Here is a 16,387-nt window from a genome sequence, read left to right on the forward strand (position 1 = left end):
CAGGAGATGAGCGAGAAATTACCGAGTTCCGGAAACATGGTTTTGGTAGGAGAGGGGCTCATGGGAGCTGTGGGCTGTGCTGTTCGGATCACTTTCCCTTCCCATGGCCAAACTAAAAAAATGACCGACGTTGAGTCTCTCGGCAAGGAGTGGGATCCACGCTTTTTCACGATTTTGGCTCTTGTCTGCCTGTGTAAGGCGACACTTCTTCCAGAATTAGCTCACGGGATTTCATCTAGACTTGGTTCCAAGTGCTGATTGATAAGTAGGCGTACAATTAATTGCCTACCAGAACGAGATTGTATTATTTATTAGTCACGTTATTAATCACCAGCTTACACAGTTCAAGCTGGAAGTTCATCTAGAGAAAAATAGAATCAACTTGGATATTGCTCGCTCATTGCCACAAGTGGAAGCTCAAAAACCAAATAGAACCAACTACACTATGTCCGAAAGATGGAAGCAAATTGTCACAATATTCGGAAATACTAGACGCAAAGGAAAAAAGAATTCAAGCATAGATGCCACAACAGTCGTAGTCATGAAAAAGGAGGAAATAGCCAACCGGCCTATCCTGCTCAAGGCACTCACTTTTAACTGAATCAAAGCCACGCCTACATCAGTTTCAAACCATTTCAAAAGGTAGAAGCACACATTCATTGCCCTCAGGAAACGAGGCTGTCATTCAGAGACAATGAGCCCAGTTGATCGGCTGCATTGCCAGCTTGCTGCTGCTGAACATTCCTCAGAACATCCATAGCCTCAGCCACCTTTGCTTTCAGAGCTTCTGGTGATTCGAGCAAGTGCAACACCTCAGTCTGATCCATCTCCAGAAGCATGCCTGTAACCTTAGCCGCATTTTCAGGCTCCAGCTGTTCCACAAGTGGGTAGAGGTTCTCACCCAGCATCTACAGATTTTCATCCACGAAAATCAAAATCAGCAATTAACATCATCATAATTCATAGCACCACCAAAGCAGTAAACATCAGACATATCAGAACTGTGTTGTCTAGGATCGCCGTCAACTCTCATCCTGCCATGCTTCACCTCCAACATAATTTTGAATAGCATGGAAGTAATCTCCACATGCAAGCATGCACACCACAATTTTGTGATGAAAAACACATACCTAAGAAATGGTGGCCACATTGTTCTTGCCAAAGATGGCCTTAATGTGTAATAGATGTAGAGCATTTTCAGAAAATAATCATTTTTTGAGATTCAAGCAATTAATAATCCTTTAGATCATTACTTCAAATCTTACCTGCTTAAATGTGAAAAGAGAAATTATTTGTACAAGCCCTAAATAGACAAGTCTCGTGCAGTCCCTTTGTAAAAAAGTGAACCCCATCATGAAAAAGTGTAAAAAAAAGGCCTATGCGGACTTGTCTATTTAGGGCTTGTACTTAGCATTACTCGTGAAAAACTTCAAGAAAACCAGCCAACTTCTCCCCCTAGACAATGAAAACAAATCAATACTTACTGTTCTCTGCTGCTCTGGAGTAGCATTTGCAAGGGCACTAGCCAAAGCCCCTATAGGAATTGGCTGGGACAAAGATGCATCACGCAGCGGCATACCACCCATGTCATATGGAACAGAAAACATGCCTCCAGCAACACCAGGCATGGGAACATCGGGCAGGGCACGCCCAGGGGGGTAACGGTAGACACGGCCCCTTGGAAGCATCTGTTGTTCAAAGAATCCATTATAATGTTTGTTTTAGATCTATACATATAGATACTATTTAATATGGAAGGAAATGGAAACAGAATATCACCAACCTGCTGCTGCATTAGTGGAACTGGCTGCTGGGTTTGCTGCACAGCCCCTGCACGCCTGCCACCAGGACGCTGCCCTTGCTGTCCCTGCTGAACCATTGGCATGAAGAAATTGGGCATCGGAGCCGCACCAGGCCTCATACCAGGAACAAGTTGCTGCTGATATCCGAATCCAGGCTGACATAGAACATATTGAATATGATTATAAATTTGTAGCCAAATTATGTAAGCACATTGACCAAATTACCCGAGGTGAAATAAAGGATGTCCAAGATGGAACATAAACAAAATCGGGGTAAGAAACAAATCAGGAATAAAGTACCTGGGAAGGAATGATAGCAGGTGGACCTTGGCCATAGAATATTTGTTGTCCAAGACCTGGAGCACCAGGGGGGTACATTGGCAAACGAGGGGCAACTGACGGTGGCATTGCAACTGGCCGCATTTGAGAAAATTGAGCCTGTATAAGCAGCAGTACTCTATCAATCACAGATAACCACACGACAGTTCTAAAATAACAAATATCAAAACACTGACAAATTTAAAACCAGACAGCAGCATCTGCTTTAAAGTATCCATGGGGGGGGGGGGGGGGGGGCGGCGGCAAAGACATCTAGTGTACACCTAAGTCAGAATCCTTCAAGGAAAATTCCACGACAATTTGTAGAGGGATCAAAACAACATAAAGCAAAACATGCCTGCAACCTAGCTCTTCTATCTTCTTTTCGCTGTGCAAGTGCAACATATAGAGGTTTGCTCACAAGCATTTTGCCGTTCATCTCCGACATCTGCCAATCATTTGAAAAATATTTTTGTAAAAAAAAAATGTTGAAGAGAATGTCACCATGAACATGCTAAAGACATCAACTTACAGCTCTAGATGCCTCTTCAGGAGTAGAGAATGCAACAAACCCTGATCCCCTACTTATTCCGTTAGGGTCTCGCATAACCTGTTCATGCATCAAGAAGAATGAAGTTTACAAAGCCTTGCCATTAGATCATGCAGGACAAAACATAAGAGCTCTGCTTTCCCAAATAGATGCTACACACCTTGCATGAGGTAATGGTACCAAACTGAGAGAAAAGCTCCTTGAATTTATCATCACCTATGCTATCATCCAAATTTTTAACATACAAATTTGCCCCTTGATATTTATCTGCTGCTTCTTTCATACTCTGTTCAAATCGAAGCTTCAATTCATTTTCCCGTTCAGACTTCTTCTGGGCTTTCCCAACATACCACTCCTTATCATCCACTTTCTTCCCATTAAGAGCCTCAACAGCCTTAGCAGCATCATCTGCATTCTCAAAGTTGACAAAACCAAAGCACTTTGACTTTCCATCCATATCCCTCATCACGATAACACTGGTGATAATTCCAAATTCTCCAAAAATATTGTTCAAATCTTCTTCAGTTGTCGATTCAGAGAGATTTTTAACAAAGACATTGTTGAATTTCATCTTGTCAATGGCACTTTCTCTTTCCTGCTTGCGAAGGAAGGGTCCAACAAAAACTTGCTTATCATTCAACAGCATACCATTCAATTGCTCTATAGCTTTTTGGGCAGACTCCTCAGTATCGAATTGAACAAACCCATAGCCTTTTGACTGGCCATAGGAGTCTGTAGCTACCTTGCAAGAAAGAATATTCCCAAATGCGGAAAATGTATCTTGTAATGCTTTGTGGTCAATCGCCTTATCCAAATTCTGCCAAGTTCAAAACAACTGGAGATTAGTGACAGAGAGAAAATAAAACATACAAGATCAGCAAGGATCCAAAAAGCATTGTTAAGAAATAAAAAGACGGGTCCGACCAGAAACTCGTAAATATCAGACGCGAATACCTTAATAAATATGTTTCCAGCCCCGCTTTTGCGAATGCTAGGGTCGCGGTGAGAATACATAATCCTAATGGGCCTTCCATTGAAAGGGGTGAAGTTCAGTACATCCAATGCCCTTGCAGCTGTAATCATTTCAAGTTAGAGATGTGAGATAGAATAAAGAAATATTGACAATTTCATTGTACAGAACATGGAAAAAAAAAAATGAAGGATCCCAATATTAACAAGAACATGCATACAAAACAAATGTTCAACGGAGAAAATTGGCCCAAAAATATGAAATTGTTAGCTTGGTTGGAATATATAATTTAATATTACGAATCTAGCCAACAAACCCTAACTACAAAATCATTCTCTACCGATTTTGGTTTGGCCCTAGTTACATACACCATTCATATGTATCAAAGGCAAATACCAGACCAAACAAATAATAAATAATAATACTAATATGTAGTGCAGAATAAATTGTGTGCTTTCACTTCATTCGAGTGGGTACTTAGACCCTGCACTCTGCAATTAGTCTACATGAGGCCTTTGTGCTGAATTGAGACTAAAGCTTTCAATAATATTGGGCGTAGAGTCAAAGTTGTGGTCATGGAATTGAATCATCCTTTCAATTTTGCACAGTGTAGATCCTGCTCATGTTACCACTATAGGCAACTTATATTAAGGTTCTAGCTTGTTCAGATTAATGTTTGCTACTAAGTAGAGAAAAACATATTCTCCTCCTTTCAATGTCTAATTATAAATATATTGGAAGAGCAATACAATAGAATAAGACTGCCTCACGATTTGTAGGTCTCACAAATGGTGTAAAAGCGTCTTAAACTAAACTATCTTATGTTGATTAAAGTGAAAATCAATTTTAATAAGCTTGATTCTTTCAGGAAACACGGGGTTAGAAATATATAACTAAACAAGTTTTTATTTTCCTCAGTAGTGCAATAAAGAAATGAAAACTTCTGATATCAAAGGAAACCATTGTGGCTCCACAAGTTCTGGATTAAAAGAAATATAATTTCCTTTCCAACCCCACTAGTCACAAGTCGGTACTAAATTGATGCAAGTTTAAACCCAACAAAGCTCTCTTTTCCATACAATGGGTACCATGTTCAGATGTTCTTCGAAGTTTTTCTTACAACGGCACACCCACGTTACATGTAAGCTGCCTATTCAGCATACAAGCAAAAACCAATTCCTGAATTACATTGTTTCAAAACAATTCATACAAAAACATAGAATATGTAACTACATTATAAATTATACTAAAAATCAATTGGCAACGAATCTAGCTAAATAATCAAATTGCAAGGTATATAAATCTTCAAAAATAAATTGGGAATTTGAACGAATAACTTACCGTCTTGAGAGTTGCTATAATTGACGTAGCCGTAACCGAGAGATCGGCGGGTGGTCAAGTCCCTGCAAACCCTAACCGAAACCACCTGGCCCAGCTGGTTAAACAGATCATAGAGCTGCGAATCGGTCACGTTAGCGTCAAGATCTCCAACATAAAGTGACGTCGTCACGAACTGGTTGGCCCCACCCGCACCGTTGGCACCCGGAATCGCATTCTGAGGCTGAGCTTGTACCTGTGCCATACCCAAGATTTTTTTTCAATTCCAAAATTTTATTTTTTAATTTTTTTTATTTATCTCTTCCCTCTCCTCGCGTTATTATAACCAAACCCTAGGAAGAAACGGAATGAAGCTGGAAATGAAGAAAACGCTAAAGTAACGCCTAGACGCACACGAAGTGTTCGACAAAAGACCTCAGATACTAAATTTCTTTGCTTTTTTTGTTTATGATGATAGGTGGGAGGAGAGGGAAGGGCGGGTCAGGGATCCGCCGGAGGAGCGGCTCGTGAGGAGAAGAGAGAGCGAGAGATGGAGAGGACTGTGGTGGGGTTTAGTTAGAGAGGGCAGCTGGAACTGCACTGAGAAAAAACAGTGGATTCGAAGCTGAGAGGGTTATGTAGGTGGGTGGGTTTGGGTTAACCTAGGATTAATGTAAGAACGAGATCTGAGCCGTAGGATCTGAGAATTTTTGGTGGGACCCACATGACGATGTCATGTCGGGGAGATGGGGTTAAGGTAACCGGTAACGGTTGGTTTGTAGAAGGTAAAGTATGTTTGGGATTGCTTGGTTAAATAGGCGAGTGATAATAGTTAGCAGTAATGATATATACACCATATATTTCATAATATATTTTATAATACATATTTAAAAGTGAGGGTATTATTATAAAATAATATTATTTTTATAAAATATTTTATTAAATTATTTTTATCTTAAAATATAATTGTGTAATATGTTGTGATTTTTCAGTAGATAAAGGACCAAAGGTCTAACCCTGTATTCATTTTAGATTTTTTTTTTTTAAATAATGACCTTATAATTATTTTATAGTTTTTTTTATAACTCTAGGAATGATAGTTTTATAAAACTAAATTTTATTTTTAATGAAATAATATAAATTTATTGATTGTTTAAAAATAATTGTTGGTGTATTATTTTTATTTTTTGAATAAATTTTGGTGAGAGTTCTAATAATTAGTGATACTTGTTACTTGTATAATAAATAATTATTTTATACACATCTAACAATTAAAAAAAAAATACCACACTGCAATCTTACAATATCAAATATTGAGTTATAATATTCACAAATTATGACTATCTTTCTGTTAATTATAATTAAAGTAATGGTATACTTACAAATCTTTTACAATTTATTTTCTAACAACTAATGAAATCATATCACTCCATTCAAAATAGGTCTTTATCTTTTACTCCTAGGTCGGATTGACGACCCAAAGGCCAAAAGTCCATACAGTTTTTGTGATTTGGAGATGATTCAAATCCATATCCAACGAATTAGGAAACAAAAACGTTGAACATGTATTTTTCTTTCAGAAAAACATGTCGGCTATAGTCCCCAAATGTTTGGGAGAAAATTCAGTCGTTAAAATGGGAACAAAAGGCAAAACTCTCGGTGGGTATTGGAACGAAAGAATAAGGGGGAGAGTGGGGAAATGGAATTTGGCTTACGAAGAAGGGGTCTAAAAAATCAATTATAAAAGCATTGACTCATTAATCCAATGTTCATACGTGACCTAATGTTGATTGTCTAACATGACATCTTCGGTCTCACTTTTTTCCTAACACGTTTTTGGATGGCTGAAAATTCTGTAGAATGTGGGCTACCAAAATTGATGAATAATAATCAATCAAGATCATTTGAATACATAAGGCTTGATTTATAAACGAAAGAATCAAGTTCGATCCCCCACTTTTGTATAAAAAAAAATATATATATTCGAACAACAAGATTTCATTTGGATATTGAGATAAAATGAAATAATTTTAAATATAAATTAAAAATTAAATAAAATATTATTTTGAAATTTTAAAAAATTAAATTATTTATTATATTTTATGTGAAAATTTAAAAAATTTATAATAATGAGATGAAACTATTTCTGTATCTAAATGAGATTTTGATGGTATACGCTTAATAGAAAGAGCACCTTATAATTATTTAAAATTTTTTAAAAAATAGTCAAGTGGTATAATTTAACGTGAAAAATGCAAAATGTAATATTATATATATATAATTAATTAAAAGCGTTATATAAAGCTGGTTTTTTAAAAAGAAATAATTTGTACAAGTTCTAAATAGACAAATCATATACAAACTTTTATAAAAAAGTAGACTCTACTTTAAAAAAGTATAAAAAAATTATTATTTATTAATGAGATCTATTATTTTATAAAAAATTTATATAAAATTTATCTATTTAAAATTTGTATAAAGTATTACTCTTTTTCAAATAATCAATAATTAGAATAATTGAGGTGGGTCAAATTGGGGTCGGTCGACAGAAAAATTTGAATGTTTGACAAAAGTGTCACGGAGGAGCAACTGCGCATTTTCGCTGCTCCTCTATTTCAGCAGTAGCTCGTTACGACACGGAAGCAGCAACGAAAGTACACACATATCCGTATATGGACGAAAATTTTCTACATTTTCTTTTCAAATAAAAAAATAACAGTATTAAATGTAAAACGTGATCATCCATCCGTACATATACGTAACTGCTCTGGCGTTCTGGAGTTCCCTTTGCGAATCCCAGTCCGATCCTCCGTCTCTCTCTTCGTCTCTACTTATATAATCCAGAATCTCAACGGGAAACGATCAAAAAACAAATAAAATAAAGCAGAGGGTTGGAGACGGGACTCACCATGGGGTTGATCACTCTTTCACCGTGTACCAGCTTCGCTGTTCTCCATTCTCACCCTCGCTTACCTTCTGATCTACTTTGCTCTTACCCTCGCTGCCCCCCAGATCACCTTTGCCTCTCCCTACTTCTCTCTCCAGACGATTCTCTTTTCAACTTTACCGCCGCCCTTCCGCACTCCAAGGGCCCGCCGTCGGCTTCACCAACTCCGTGCCGGTGATTCCTCCTATCTCATTATTTGCATTTCTTTTGTTTCTCTTAATTTATTTTCTCTCTTTGTATACCTAAATTGGAAAAGCAGCTATTGATGGGAATGGTTTATAATTATAATACTCTTCGGGCTTTCTTTCTTTCAGATCAGGCAGCATTTTATGATGTTCCTTTGCCCCTTCCAATTACTATTTCATAAGTTTTTTTTTTTTTTTTTAATGTTTGCTATTCAAAAAATTCTACGGTTGATTTTGCATTTAAGTTTTTTAATCTTGAATCTAGTTGAACCATCTGATACCACATGGCGGAGTATGCTAGTTCTGATTGTAGCATCAGAAAGATTTAGACCCCGTTTGGAGTAAGTAGTGATCGTTAAAACTTTTCTACATTTCCAACCAAAATATAATAAACAATTCAACTTTTTCAAATCTTAAAATAATAAAATCCAAAAATAATAATAATAATAATATTAAAAATAATATTCTAACAACTTATAAAAAATAATAATATTCTAATAATATTTTATTCAACTTTTAAATTTTATATCAACTTATCTTATCTAAAACTTACTATCCAAACGGCATGTTAGCTGTTTATGAAGTTCCTTTGAAGAAAAATTACTTCTGATTCAGCATGTATGTAGCCTGAAGAGCCCTTGTGTAAGCCTTCAATTTTGATTCTGGGTTTTGGTCACAGACAGATTAGAAACTTCGACATCGCACTAAAGAATTCCAAACAACACGCCTCGGTTGGCAATGCAATTTCATTTATTTATTTCTTCATCATACTAGAGAGCAAGGCACGTGCTATTGACGTGTTTTGTTTACAAAATTAAGAATGTAATAATATGAACGTTTAGCTCTGTCCTTTTCGTTGACTACAACAAAAGAAATTTGTTGACAACGAAGGATGGTTCTTTGTGTAGCTAACTTGCCTTTGCAATCGTCTTAGACAGACACATATGCATGTCCTTTTTATTTTTCTTGGATGTCATCTGTACTTGCAAAAATCAAGAATTCTGCTCAAATAAAAAATTAAGAATTAATTCTGCAAAGGTTTCACTTACGTATGTATTGCTACTGAATTTCGTTCACCCATTAATTCTTCCAGTTGGGGTAGCGATGACATTGCTTGTTATATGCATTTTACAATATTCTTTGATGGATTACGTAAACAAATTCTTTGGTCGGTTAGCCTCTAGTATTACCCTTCTGATTTATTATGTTGGTTTTCAGCCTGGAAGTGAAACATACACAGTAGGTGATTTTATGACAAGGAAGGAGAATTTACATGTTGTGAAACCAACAACAAGTGTTGATGAAGGTATTGCTGATACTTGTGCTTCTACTTTCATGTGTATCATATTGGTTCATGTTTTCATTCACTGGATTTTGTTGTTACAGCGTTGGAGGCTCTCGTGGAGAAGAGAATAACTGGCTTTCCAGTGATTGATGATGACTGGAAATTGGTAATTCCACAAACATTTTAATCATTATAAGAAAAGAAGGAATTGCATTCATATATATAGCATGATATGGTGTGGTATCTTATGGTACGTGAATCATTCATCGTTCTCAATGTTGCATTGCAGATCTAGTGGACAACATTGATAAGATTGCTGTTTGATTACATGTTTTAACAGCACCTTTGTTTCTTGGAGATAGTTATCTGTGGAATGCTAAAGAATGATTTACAGAAATTAGAATATGTGGTTGGTAATCGATATGTTTCCCTGATTAAATAAGTTACTGCTGAGGGGGCTTCACCAAGTTAAATGTGAATTTATAAATTTAAATGTTCCTTCCAAAGACCACGAAAAAGGAAGAATTTGAGCCCTTTATATGTCTCACCAAGGACAAGGTGAAACTTGCTGAAGGGTATGTGTTTCAAACACGTGGAATTTAGAAACAGCACTATGGTGATAATGTGATATGATGTCTATGAGGTTAAATTATGTCCTTATGATATTAGTCCTGAGGAAGTAATGAGTTTTCTGTTTCCCAAACACTCTCCTCTGCCATGAGTAGGTTGCTGTGGGATAGGAGATGTGGAAGCCTGGATGCAGGGTGCAAGTGAGGTTGAGAACCTAGTACTTATGCCATCTACTGATGGAATTTTTAATGGTCATATGAATACGTTGTCTAAATTGGAATCCGAGATCCTGGAAAAATAAATTGTTTGAAGTTTCTTTCAAAGAGACTCACACAAGAATTAGAAAGCAATAGCCTTTTTATAATTCTACAATTGCAGTTTTGGGCCATAGGTAGCCTTTGGTTTCATTTTATGGGTTTTTATTGAGAATGGACTTTGCATGATGGCTTTATTCGAGTCTCATGAGGAGTTTTTTTATCAGTCCAATTGTTGCTATACGCTTCGCATGCTGCAATGGAATCTATCTACAGGCTATGGATGGTATGGTGAAGCCAGGAAGAGATCGAGTGAGAGGAACGAGAAGTACCCTGGTCCCTGGCATAAGAGCCTTACATAAGCCAAAAATTTTGAATTATGTTATAATCGACCTTAAATTTTTGAATTTAAGTTCTTCACTTATGCTTAGGTATTGCTCTTGTATATGTGCCGTGTACTTGGGCTGTGCCGTGTACTCATCAAAAAAATTCTTATTTACTGAAAAAAAATTACTGCTGCCTCTAATTCTTGCAACCTTATTTCCTTGTTTCATCCCCTCTTCACCCCTTCAAGACCAATCTTTTCCAAGTTGTGTTTGGACTATAAAGCAATGTTTTGAATACTGTTTCGGTCGAGGCATTGAAACGAGATATTTCTTGGTACTGGTATCGTTTCGGAATAGTCTATATATGAATAAATTATATAAAAATATATATAAATTAGAAATAGTCTGGTCTGAATTGGGAGGTTCAAAAATGAGCTTGCAATTTGAAGAAATGAAAAAAAAAAAAAAAAAAGTAAAGGCCAAAACGGCCGAAATTCTGACCGGTACGAAACTATATCCTTCTTTGTACCGGCTACTCAGCCAGTATGGCATATTTCGGCCGTACCGGCTGGTACGAAACAAAATTCAAAACCTTGCTATAAAGCCTTATCAAGTTTATACATTTCCAAGTTCTTAACACAGTAATTTTCCAAAAATCCCAAGCTCACCAGATGTAGACAGGTTCTCTAGATTTGTCCTATATTGCACTCAGATTGGTATGTAGATCATAATTTAATCCGTTTTGACAATGAGCAGGTGTCCAACTTTTTTAGTTGAACATGGTATTTTTTGTTATTACAGATTATCATTATTTTTTTAACAAGATCTTCTATTACTGTAAGCTTCTATTATTTTTATTGTCATTTTGTACTTAAAAAAAGGTAATCTGGCTGTTAAAACAATTTAATTTTTTGAGATGGTTTATTCCAATGCATTGACTTGAGATTTTTTCCTGTGGCAGGTTGGTGTAGTTTCAGACTATGACTTGTTAGCACTCGATTCAATATCAGGTAGAATGGGTATTATGATCTAGAATTTGCTTTATAAATGACTCTAAATTTGGGAATGTGTACTTATTAAAAAAATTGGGAATGTGCGATTGCTTAAATTTGTTCAGGATTTGGGAATTTCTGGCATGACATATCATATAAGATGTCATTGCTGTCATCATAACATCTTCTGTGTTGGCATAATTTCTTTTCTTTGATTAAAAAACTCAAATCTTTCAGTTTGTACCTTTTATCCTTTTTCCTTTGGCAGGGAATGATAAAATTGGTTGTATAATTTTTTCTTTTGCATGCCCTTTTTTTTTTTTTCCTTTGGAATATTAGTGATATTTTATGAGCCATAAAGAAGTTTTGATTATAATTTGGACTACAGCTCGTTAGACACTAATTGCAAATTTTTTATTAGCGGTCTTTTTTTTTTTCTTTTTGTTTTCATAAAAAATTTTCTAACTTATTCTTTTGTGGCTGGTAGGTGGCAGTCAAAGTGACACAAGTGTGTTTCCTGATGTCAATAGTTCATGGAAAGTATGTAAGAAGCATCCTTTTTTTAAATGCCAGTCTTCTATTATTGATTTGATTTTGTTCATTGCCTAGTGAGATTCTCGGAGTGTGCCCGTACACAGGCACTTGGAATACTCTCTGGTTAGACATTTGATATTGAGAATCTTCTGAAGTCAAAGACCAAATCCCGGATTATGAGAATATTATACCAGCTATTCTCCACTATCATGTCGATTGTCAAGTCATACGGCTATGATAAATTATGCCCAATTAGCTATTAGAAATCATTGGGATTTTGTTTCCAGGTTCTATACATGCAACATTTAATTCGACTTCTACTGCCTTGGTCTTCTAATATTATGCATTTTAGCATAAACCTTATTGTCTTTGAGAAAGTGCTTATATGCATCATAGCAACTTGACTATCTATTTTGTATGATTCCTTCTATGCTACGAGAGCATTGCAGTCCAGTAGGTTTGGTATATTGGACATGTACAGTTACTCTCAACGTACTCAATGAGCCACCGTCCCAACAGAATAGGGTATTTATTACATGGATCTTTTATGCCACTAGGCTCGATTTAGTTACAAATCAATAGTAATCATGTTTTCCTTTGCAGTTCTGTACATGTGATTTTGCCAACCACCCCCCCCCCCCCCTCCTTTTCCCTTTCGGTTCCTTGATTAATATAATCTCTTTTTTTGCTGGTAGTGGAGCATTCATAGGCCTCTATTGCACGTGTCCAAATTATCTCAGACTTCTTATTTTATACTCAATTGGTGTGACCCTGACATGCATTCATGAATTCTATGTACTCCTGATGAAGAATACTTTCAGTTAGACCACATGCAAAACTTTAATTCGTTTGATAACTTTATCACCTATTCTAGGGATTGCAATGGACTTATATCAATTGCTCTGACATCTAATCGTGAGTTATTTTTTGAAAAAAGATTAAATATTGACAATCAAATGAAAAATATTTGGCCTTGTTCATGGTATCTAGGAGTTTTATTAGAACCCTTTTGATTCTGCCAGCATAACTATTTAGATTAGTTCAGTCAGAGCTTTGTATACAAGTTGAAAAAAATTTGGTGGATTTGGCTTGGGCAGCCATGTCATGACACTGCCAAGGCAAGGGCAACTATGCCACTGCAGTTTGATTATGCAAGAAATATTAAGCTGTTGAGTAATTGGACCATATCATATGAACATGACTTTACTCAAGTGTTATTCTATTGAAATTGCTAAAATCATAATTAGGAAAAATGATGTTTTGCACCCCAAACTATCACATTTTTTTTCAATTTACATCCTAAACTTCCAACATTGGCTATTTGTACCTAAACTACCAAATTTTGGCAATTTGTGCCCTCGACTAAGATTTGACAATTTGTACCCTGAACTGCTAGAGTGTGGCGCAAGTTATTTAGTAGTTTAGAGTATAAATAAAAAGGACAGAGATAGTTTGGGGTGAAAAATGCAATTTTACATTATCATCTAGATAGGCTTTACTCTTGGTATCAGTCTCCACATAAGCTATTGCTAAAATTAGTATGCCTGGTGTGAGTCCACAAAAAATGGAGTAAAAAACCTGGCCTTGAACAGAGCCATGCTCTCTCTCTCTCTCTCTCTCTCTCTCTCCTTAGATCAAATAGACTCCCGATCAATGAATTCATTAAATTGTGTGAATAATTGCTTGATCAACTACCGCTTCGTCTAATTTTGATAAGTGTTGCAGACATTCAATGAGATACATAACCTGCTAAATAAAACTAATGGCAAGGTTGTCGGCGACTTGATGACACCTGCTCCACTTGTTGTTCACGAATCCACCAATCTGGAAGATGCTGCTAGGTATTTATGTCTTTTGCTTCTTTTAATACATCTTCTTTGTGTACCTACAAAAAATATATCCTTGTGTCTGTTTTGTTTTCTAGAAATTTGTTTGTATTTGTGCTTGTTTCTATGTATCCTTGTGTATTTGAGGGCGAGACTATTCCGGCACCATATGTAGGAGGGAGGGAACTGATTGTTTCTTACAGAAGTGGTGGTTTTACTGTTTATATGCATACATGAACTACAGACTGCAACCCCAAGCATTGTGTATGATATGATGAGCCAATAGTAATTTTCTTGGTCGCAAAATTTGAACTCTAAATGCTCTAAACCAATTCTTCTAATGCTAGGTTGTTGCTTGAAACAAAATACCGTCGATTGCCTGTGGTAGATGGTGATGGTAAGCTGGTAAGAAAATTATTTGCTTGTTTTTCTGTTTGAAATTGCATTTGTAAGATGCTTAACAGGAATATGTAGTTTCTGATCGATCTCTCTGATTAAATTTGGAAGGTTGGAATAATAACCAGGGGAAATGTTGTTAGAGCTGCTCTTCAAATAAAACATGCTGGCGAAAAGTCGGCTTAGTTGAGAAGACCAGTGTTGGAACTACTTTGCTGGTGCAGTCTTTGAATCGCATTGATGCATCGTTCTTTTGGCGTCACTGTGGTACTCTTTTTATTATGGGTTCGTTTGGAGGGGGGCTTTATAATTTTGTCTGTCCCAGTCATTTGCTGCCCGAGTACAGCATTTAGGTATTTTTCAAGTGACTGATTGATTTCTTCTTCTGTTATACACTGGGGGGTTATAGGTAGCTTGCGCCTGTAATTATCAGTTTATGTTCTTTGTTATATAAATTGAGAAATACTGGCTATAGGATTGGATTTGACTTGGTGCAGCCTAAGCTGACATTGTGGTCACTATTTTGATGTAATTTATATTCAAACAGTCAAAACTCTTGTGAAAGTATAAAATATTTGTTAAGCCCATAACATTATAAATTGAAGTTGCTGTACAGTCGATCAGAGTGGCATACTTCAGTGAGGATAAAGATCGTTTTCAATTCCATCTATAAAGCAAAAGGATAATAACTAGCACTAGCAGATGATCTTCACCTGAACCACTATATGAAAAGTAGGGGTGTAAATTCAAACTAAAAAATCGGACTGGACCGGTTTTACCGATTTGATTCGGAATCAGTTCTTAGAATGTGAAAATCGGTCCAGTTCTAGTTTTAGAATTTTTCAGACCGGATTGGACCGGTTGATAAAAAATATATATAAAAAATAATAATTGTATTATTGTATATATAAGTTTTATATATTATGTATAATTATAAAATTTTATGTGAAATTTTTATATATAATATATATAATTATATATATTCATATATGAAATAATTTCTTATTATAATTTATAAATTATTACATAAAATGTTAATACTAAATCACTAAAAATTTATAACTAATACTAATAGTCTAATATAGACTAATGACTATAGTTATACTTATAATTAATACTACAAATTTTTATTAAAAGTTTATAACTAATACAAATATTAAATATATAGTTTATAACTAATACTAATATATAACTTATAACTATATCAATAGTCTAATATTAATATTATTATATAGTCTAATATATTAATAAAAATATAAAACATAGTTTTTTATAAACAAATTTTTAATGATAAATTATGAAATTTATATTTTAAAAAAATTGAAAAATCAGATTAGACCGAAAATCGATAAAATTAAAAATATTAATTTAGAAGAGTAATCAGTACATAATCAATTTTAAAAAATATAAAATTAATACATATCGATTTGATTTTAAATTTTATACAAAACTAAATCGGAACGGATCGATTATATCTCTAATAAAAAGGTCAGAAAAACATCTATATTCTATGTAGGACCCATTCATCAATAAGCCATACAAATCTTCAGAAAAGCGCTTCTAGCTGGAGGGAAACATCTTCTAGAAGGCGCCCTGCCCAATGGATCCGGCATCCCCTGAGCAAGAATGTCCTTCTCTATTACATTGCGTGGTAGGATCTCACATCTCGTTTGATAGTATTGATGTTGGATTGATTATTTTATTTTTTAAGTTTTAAAGAATATATAATTTTTTTATTTTTAAATAATTATTTAAAATTTAAAATCTATATTAAATTAATTATTACATTCTTTATAATAATAAAATATTATTATTTTTTATTTTTTTATTTTTATAATTAATTTTTATTTTTTAATTAATTTTATTTTTATAATTTCTTATAATCTCTATCAATCATATTTATTTTTATTTTCACAATCTAATAAAAAAAATTTTATCACATAATATTAATATTATCAAAATAATTTTATCGATCTTCTATACAACCAAACTAATTCTCAAAAACATCATCACCGACTAATACAAAATTTACAAAAAAAATTGCCACTATAATGACTTCCATCTCAAGAAGATCTCCACAGATTTTTTTTACTAAGTTATACAAACCTACATAAC

At 34.8% G+C, this 16,387-nt stretch overlaps 2 protein-coding genes across 3 annotated transcripts; one reads left to right on the plus strand and one right to left on the minus strand.

Moving 5' to 3' along the window:
• Positions 1–362: 362 nt before the first annotated feature.
• On the minus strand, positions 363–5,615 carry LOC121254952 (polyadenylate-binding protein 8-like). Of its 2 annotated transcripts, XM_041155197.1 has the most exons (9): positions 4,982–5,615; positions 3,625–3,743; positions 2,831–3,487; positions 2,653–2,730; positions 2,479–2,568; positions 2,103–2,240; positions 1,784–1,957; positions 1,485–1,688; positions 363–908 (listed from the first exon to the last, which is right to left on the minus strand). In XM_041155197.1, the coding sequence occupies exons 1-9, from the start codon at positions 5,220–5,222 to the stop codon at positions 666–668; spliced, it is 1,944 nt and encodes a 647-aa protein (XP_041011131.1). In that variant the 5' UTR covers positions 5,223–5,615; the 3' UTR covers positions 363–665. The 2 variants fall into 2 exon arrangements, with proteins under 2 accessions (XP_041011131.1, XP_041011132.1); XM_041155198.1 differs by lacking the exon at positions 2,479–2,568 and having other exon boundaries at positions 4,982–5,582.
• Positions 5,616–7,937: 2,322 nt separating this feature from the next.
• Positions 7,938–14,876, plus strand: LOC121254136 (CBS domain-containing protein CBSX1, chloroplastic-like; the record flags this gene model as incomplete). Its single annotated transcript, XM_041154098.1, has 8 exons — positions 7,938–8,078; positions 9,308–9,395; positions 9,476–9,540; positions 11,486–11,534; positions 12,004–12,056; positions 13,776–13,891; positions 14,224–14,281; positions 14,384–14,876. Coding segments are annotated over 8 exons (645 nt in total), but the record flags the coding sequence as incomplete, so codon positions are not given.
• Positions 14,877–16,387: the final 1,511 nt, after the last annotated feature.

Source organism: Juglans microcarpa x Juglans regia, chromosome 3D (genome assembly GCF_004785595.1).
Source record: "Juglans microcarpa x Juglans regia isolate MS1-56 chromosome 3D, Jm3101_v1.0, whole genome shotgun sequence".
Classification (NCBI taxonomy): domain Eukaryota; kingdom Viridiplantae; phylum Streptophyta; class Magnoliopsida; order Fagales; family Juglandaceae; genus Juglans; species Juglans microcarpa x Juglans regia.

Excerpts from the sequence above, each read along its gene's own strand:
- LOC121254952 (XM_041155197.1), bottom strand. The coding sequence starts at position 5,222 with ATGGCACAGGTACAAGCTCAGCCTCAGAATGCGATTCCGGGTGCCAAC. Across the intron at positions 3,488-3,624 it reads CTGGAAACATATTTATTAAG|AATTTGGATAAGGCGATTGA; the intron begins GTATTCGCGTCT and ends TGAACTTGGCAG. Across the intron at positions 909-1,484 it reads CTCCAGAGCAGCAGAGAACA|ATGCTGGGTGAGAACCTCTA; the intron begins GTAAGTATTGAT and ends GAAAATCTGTAG.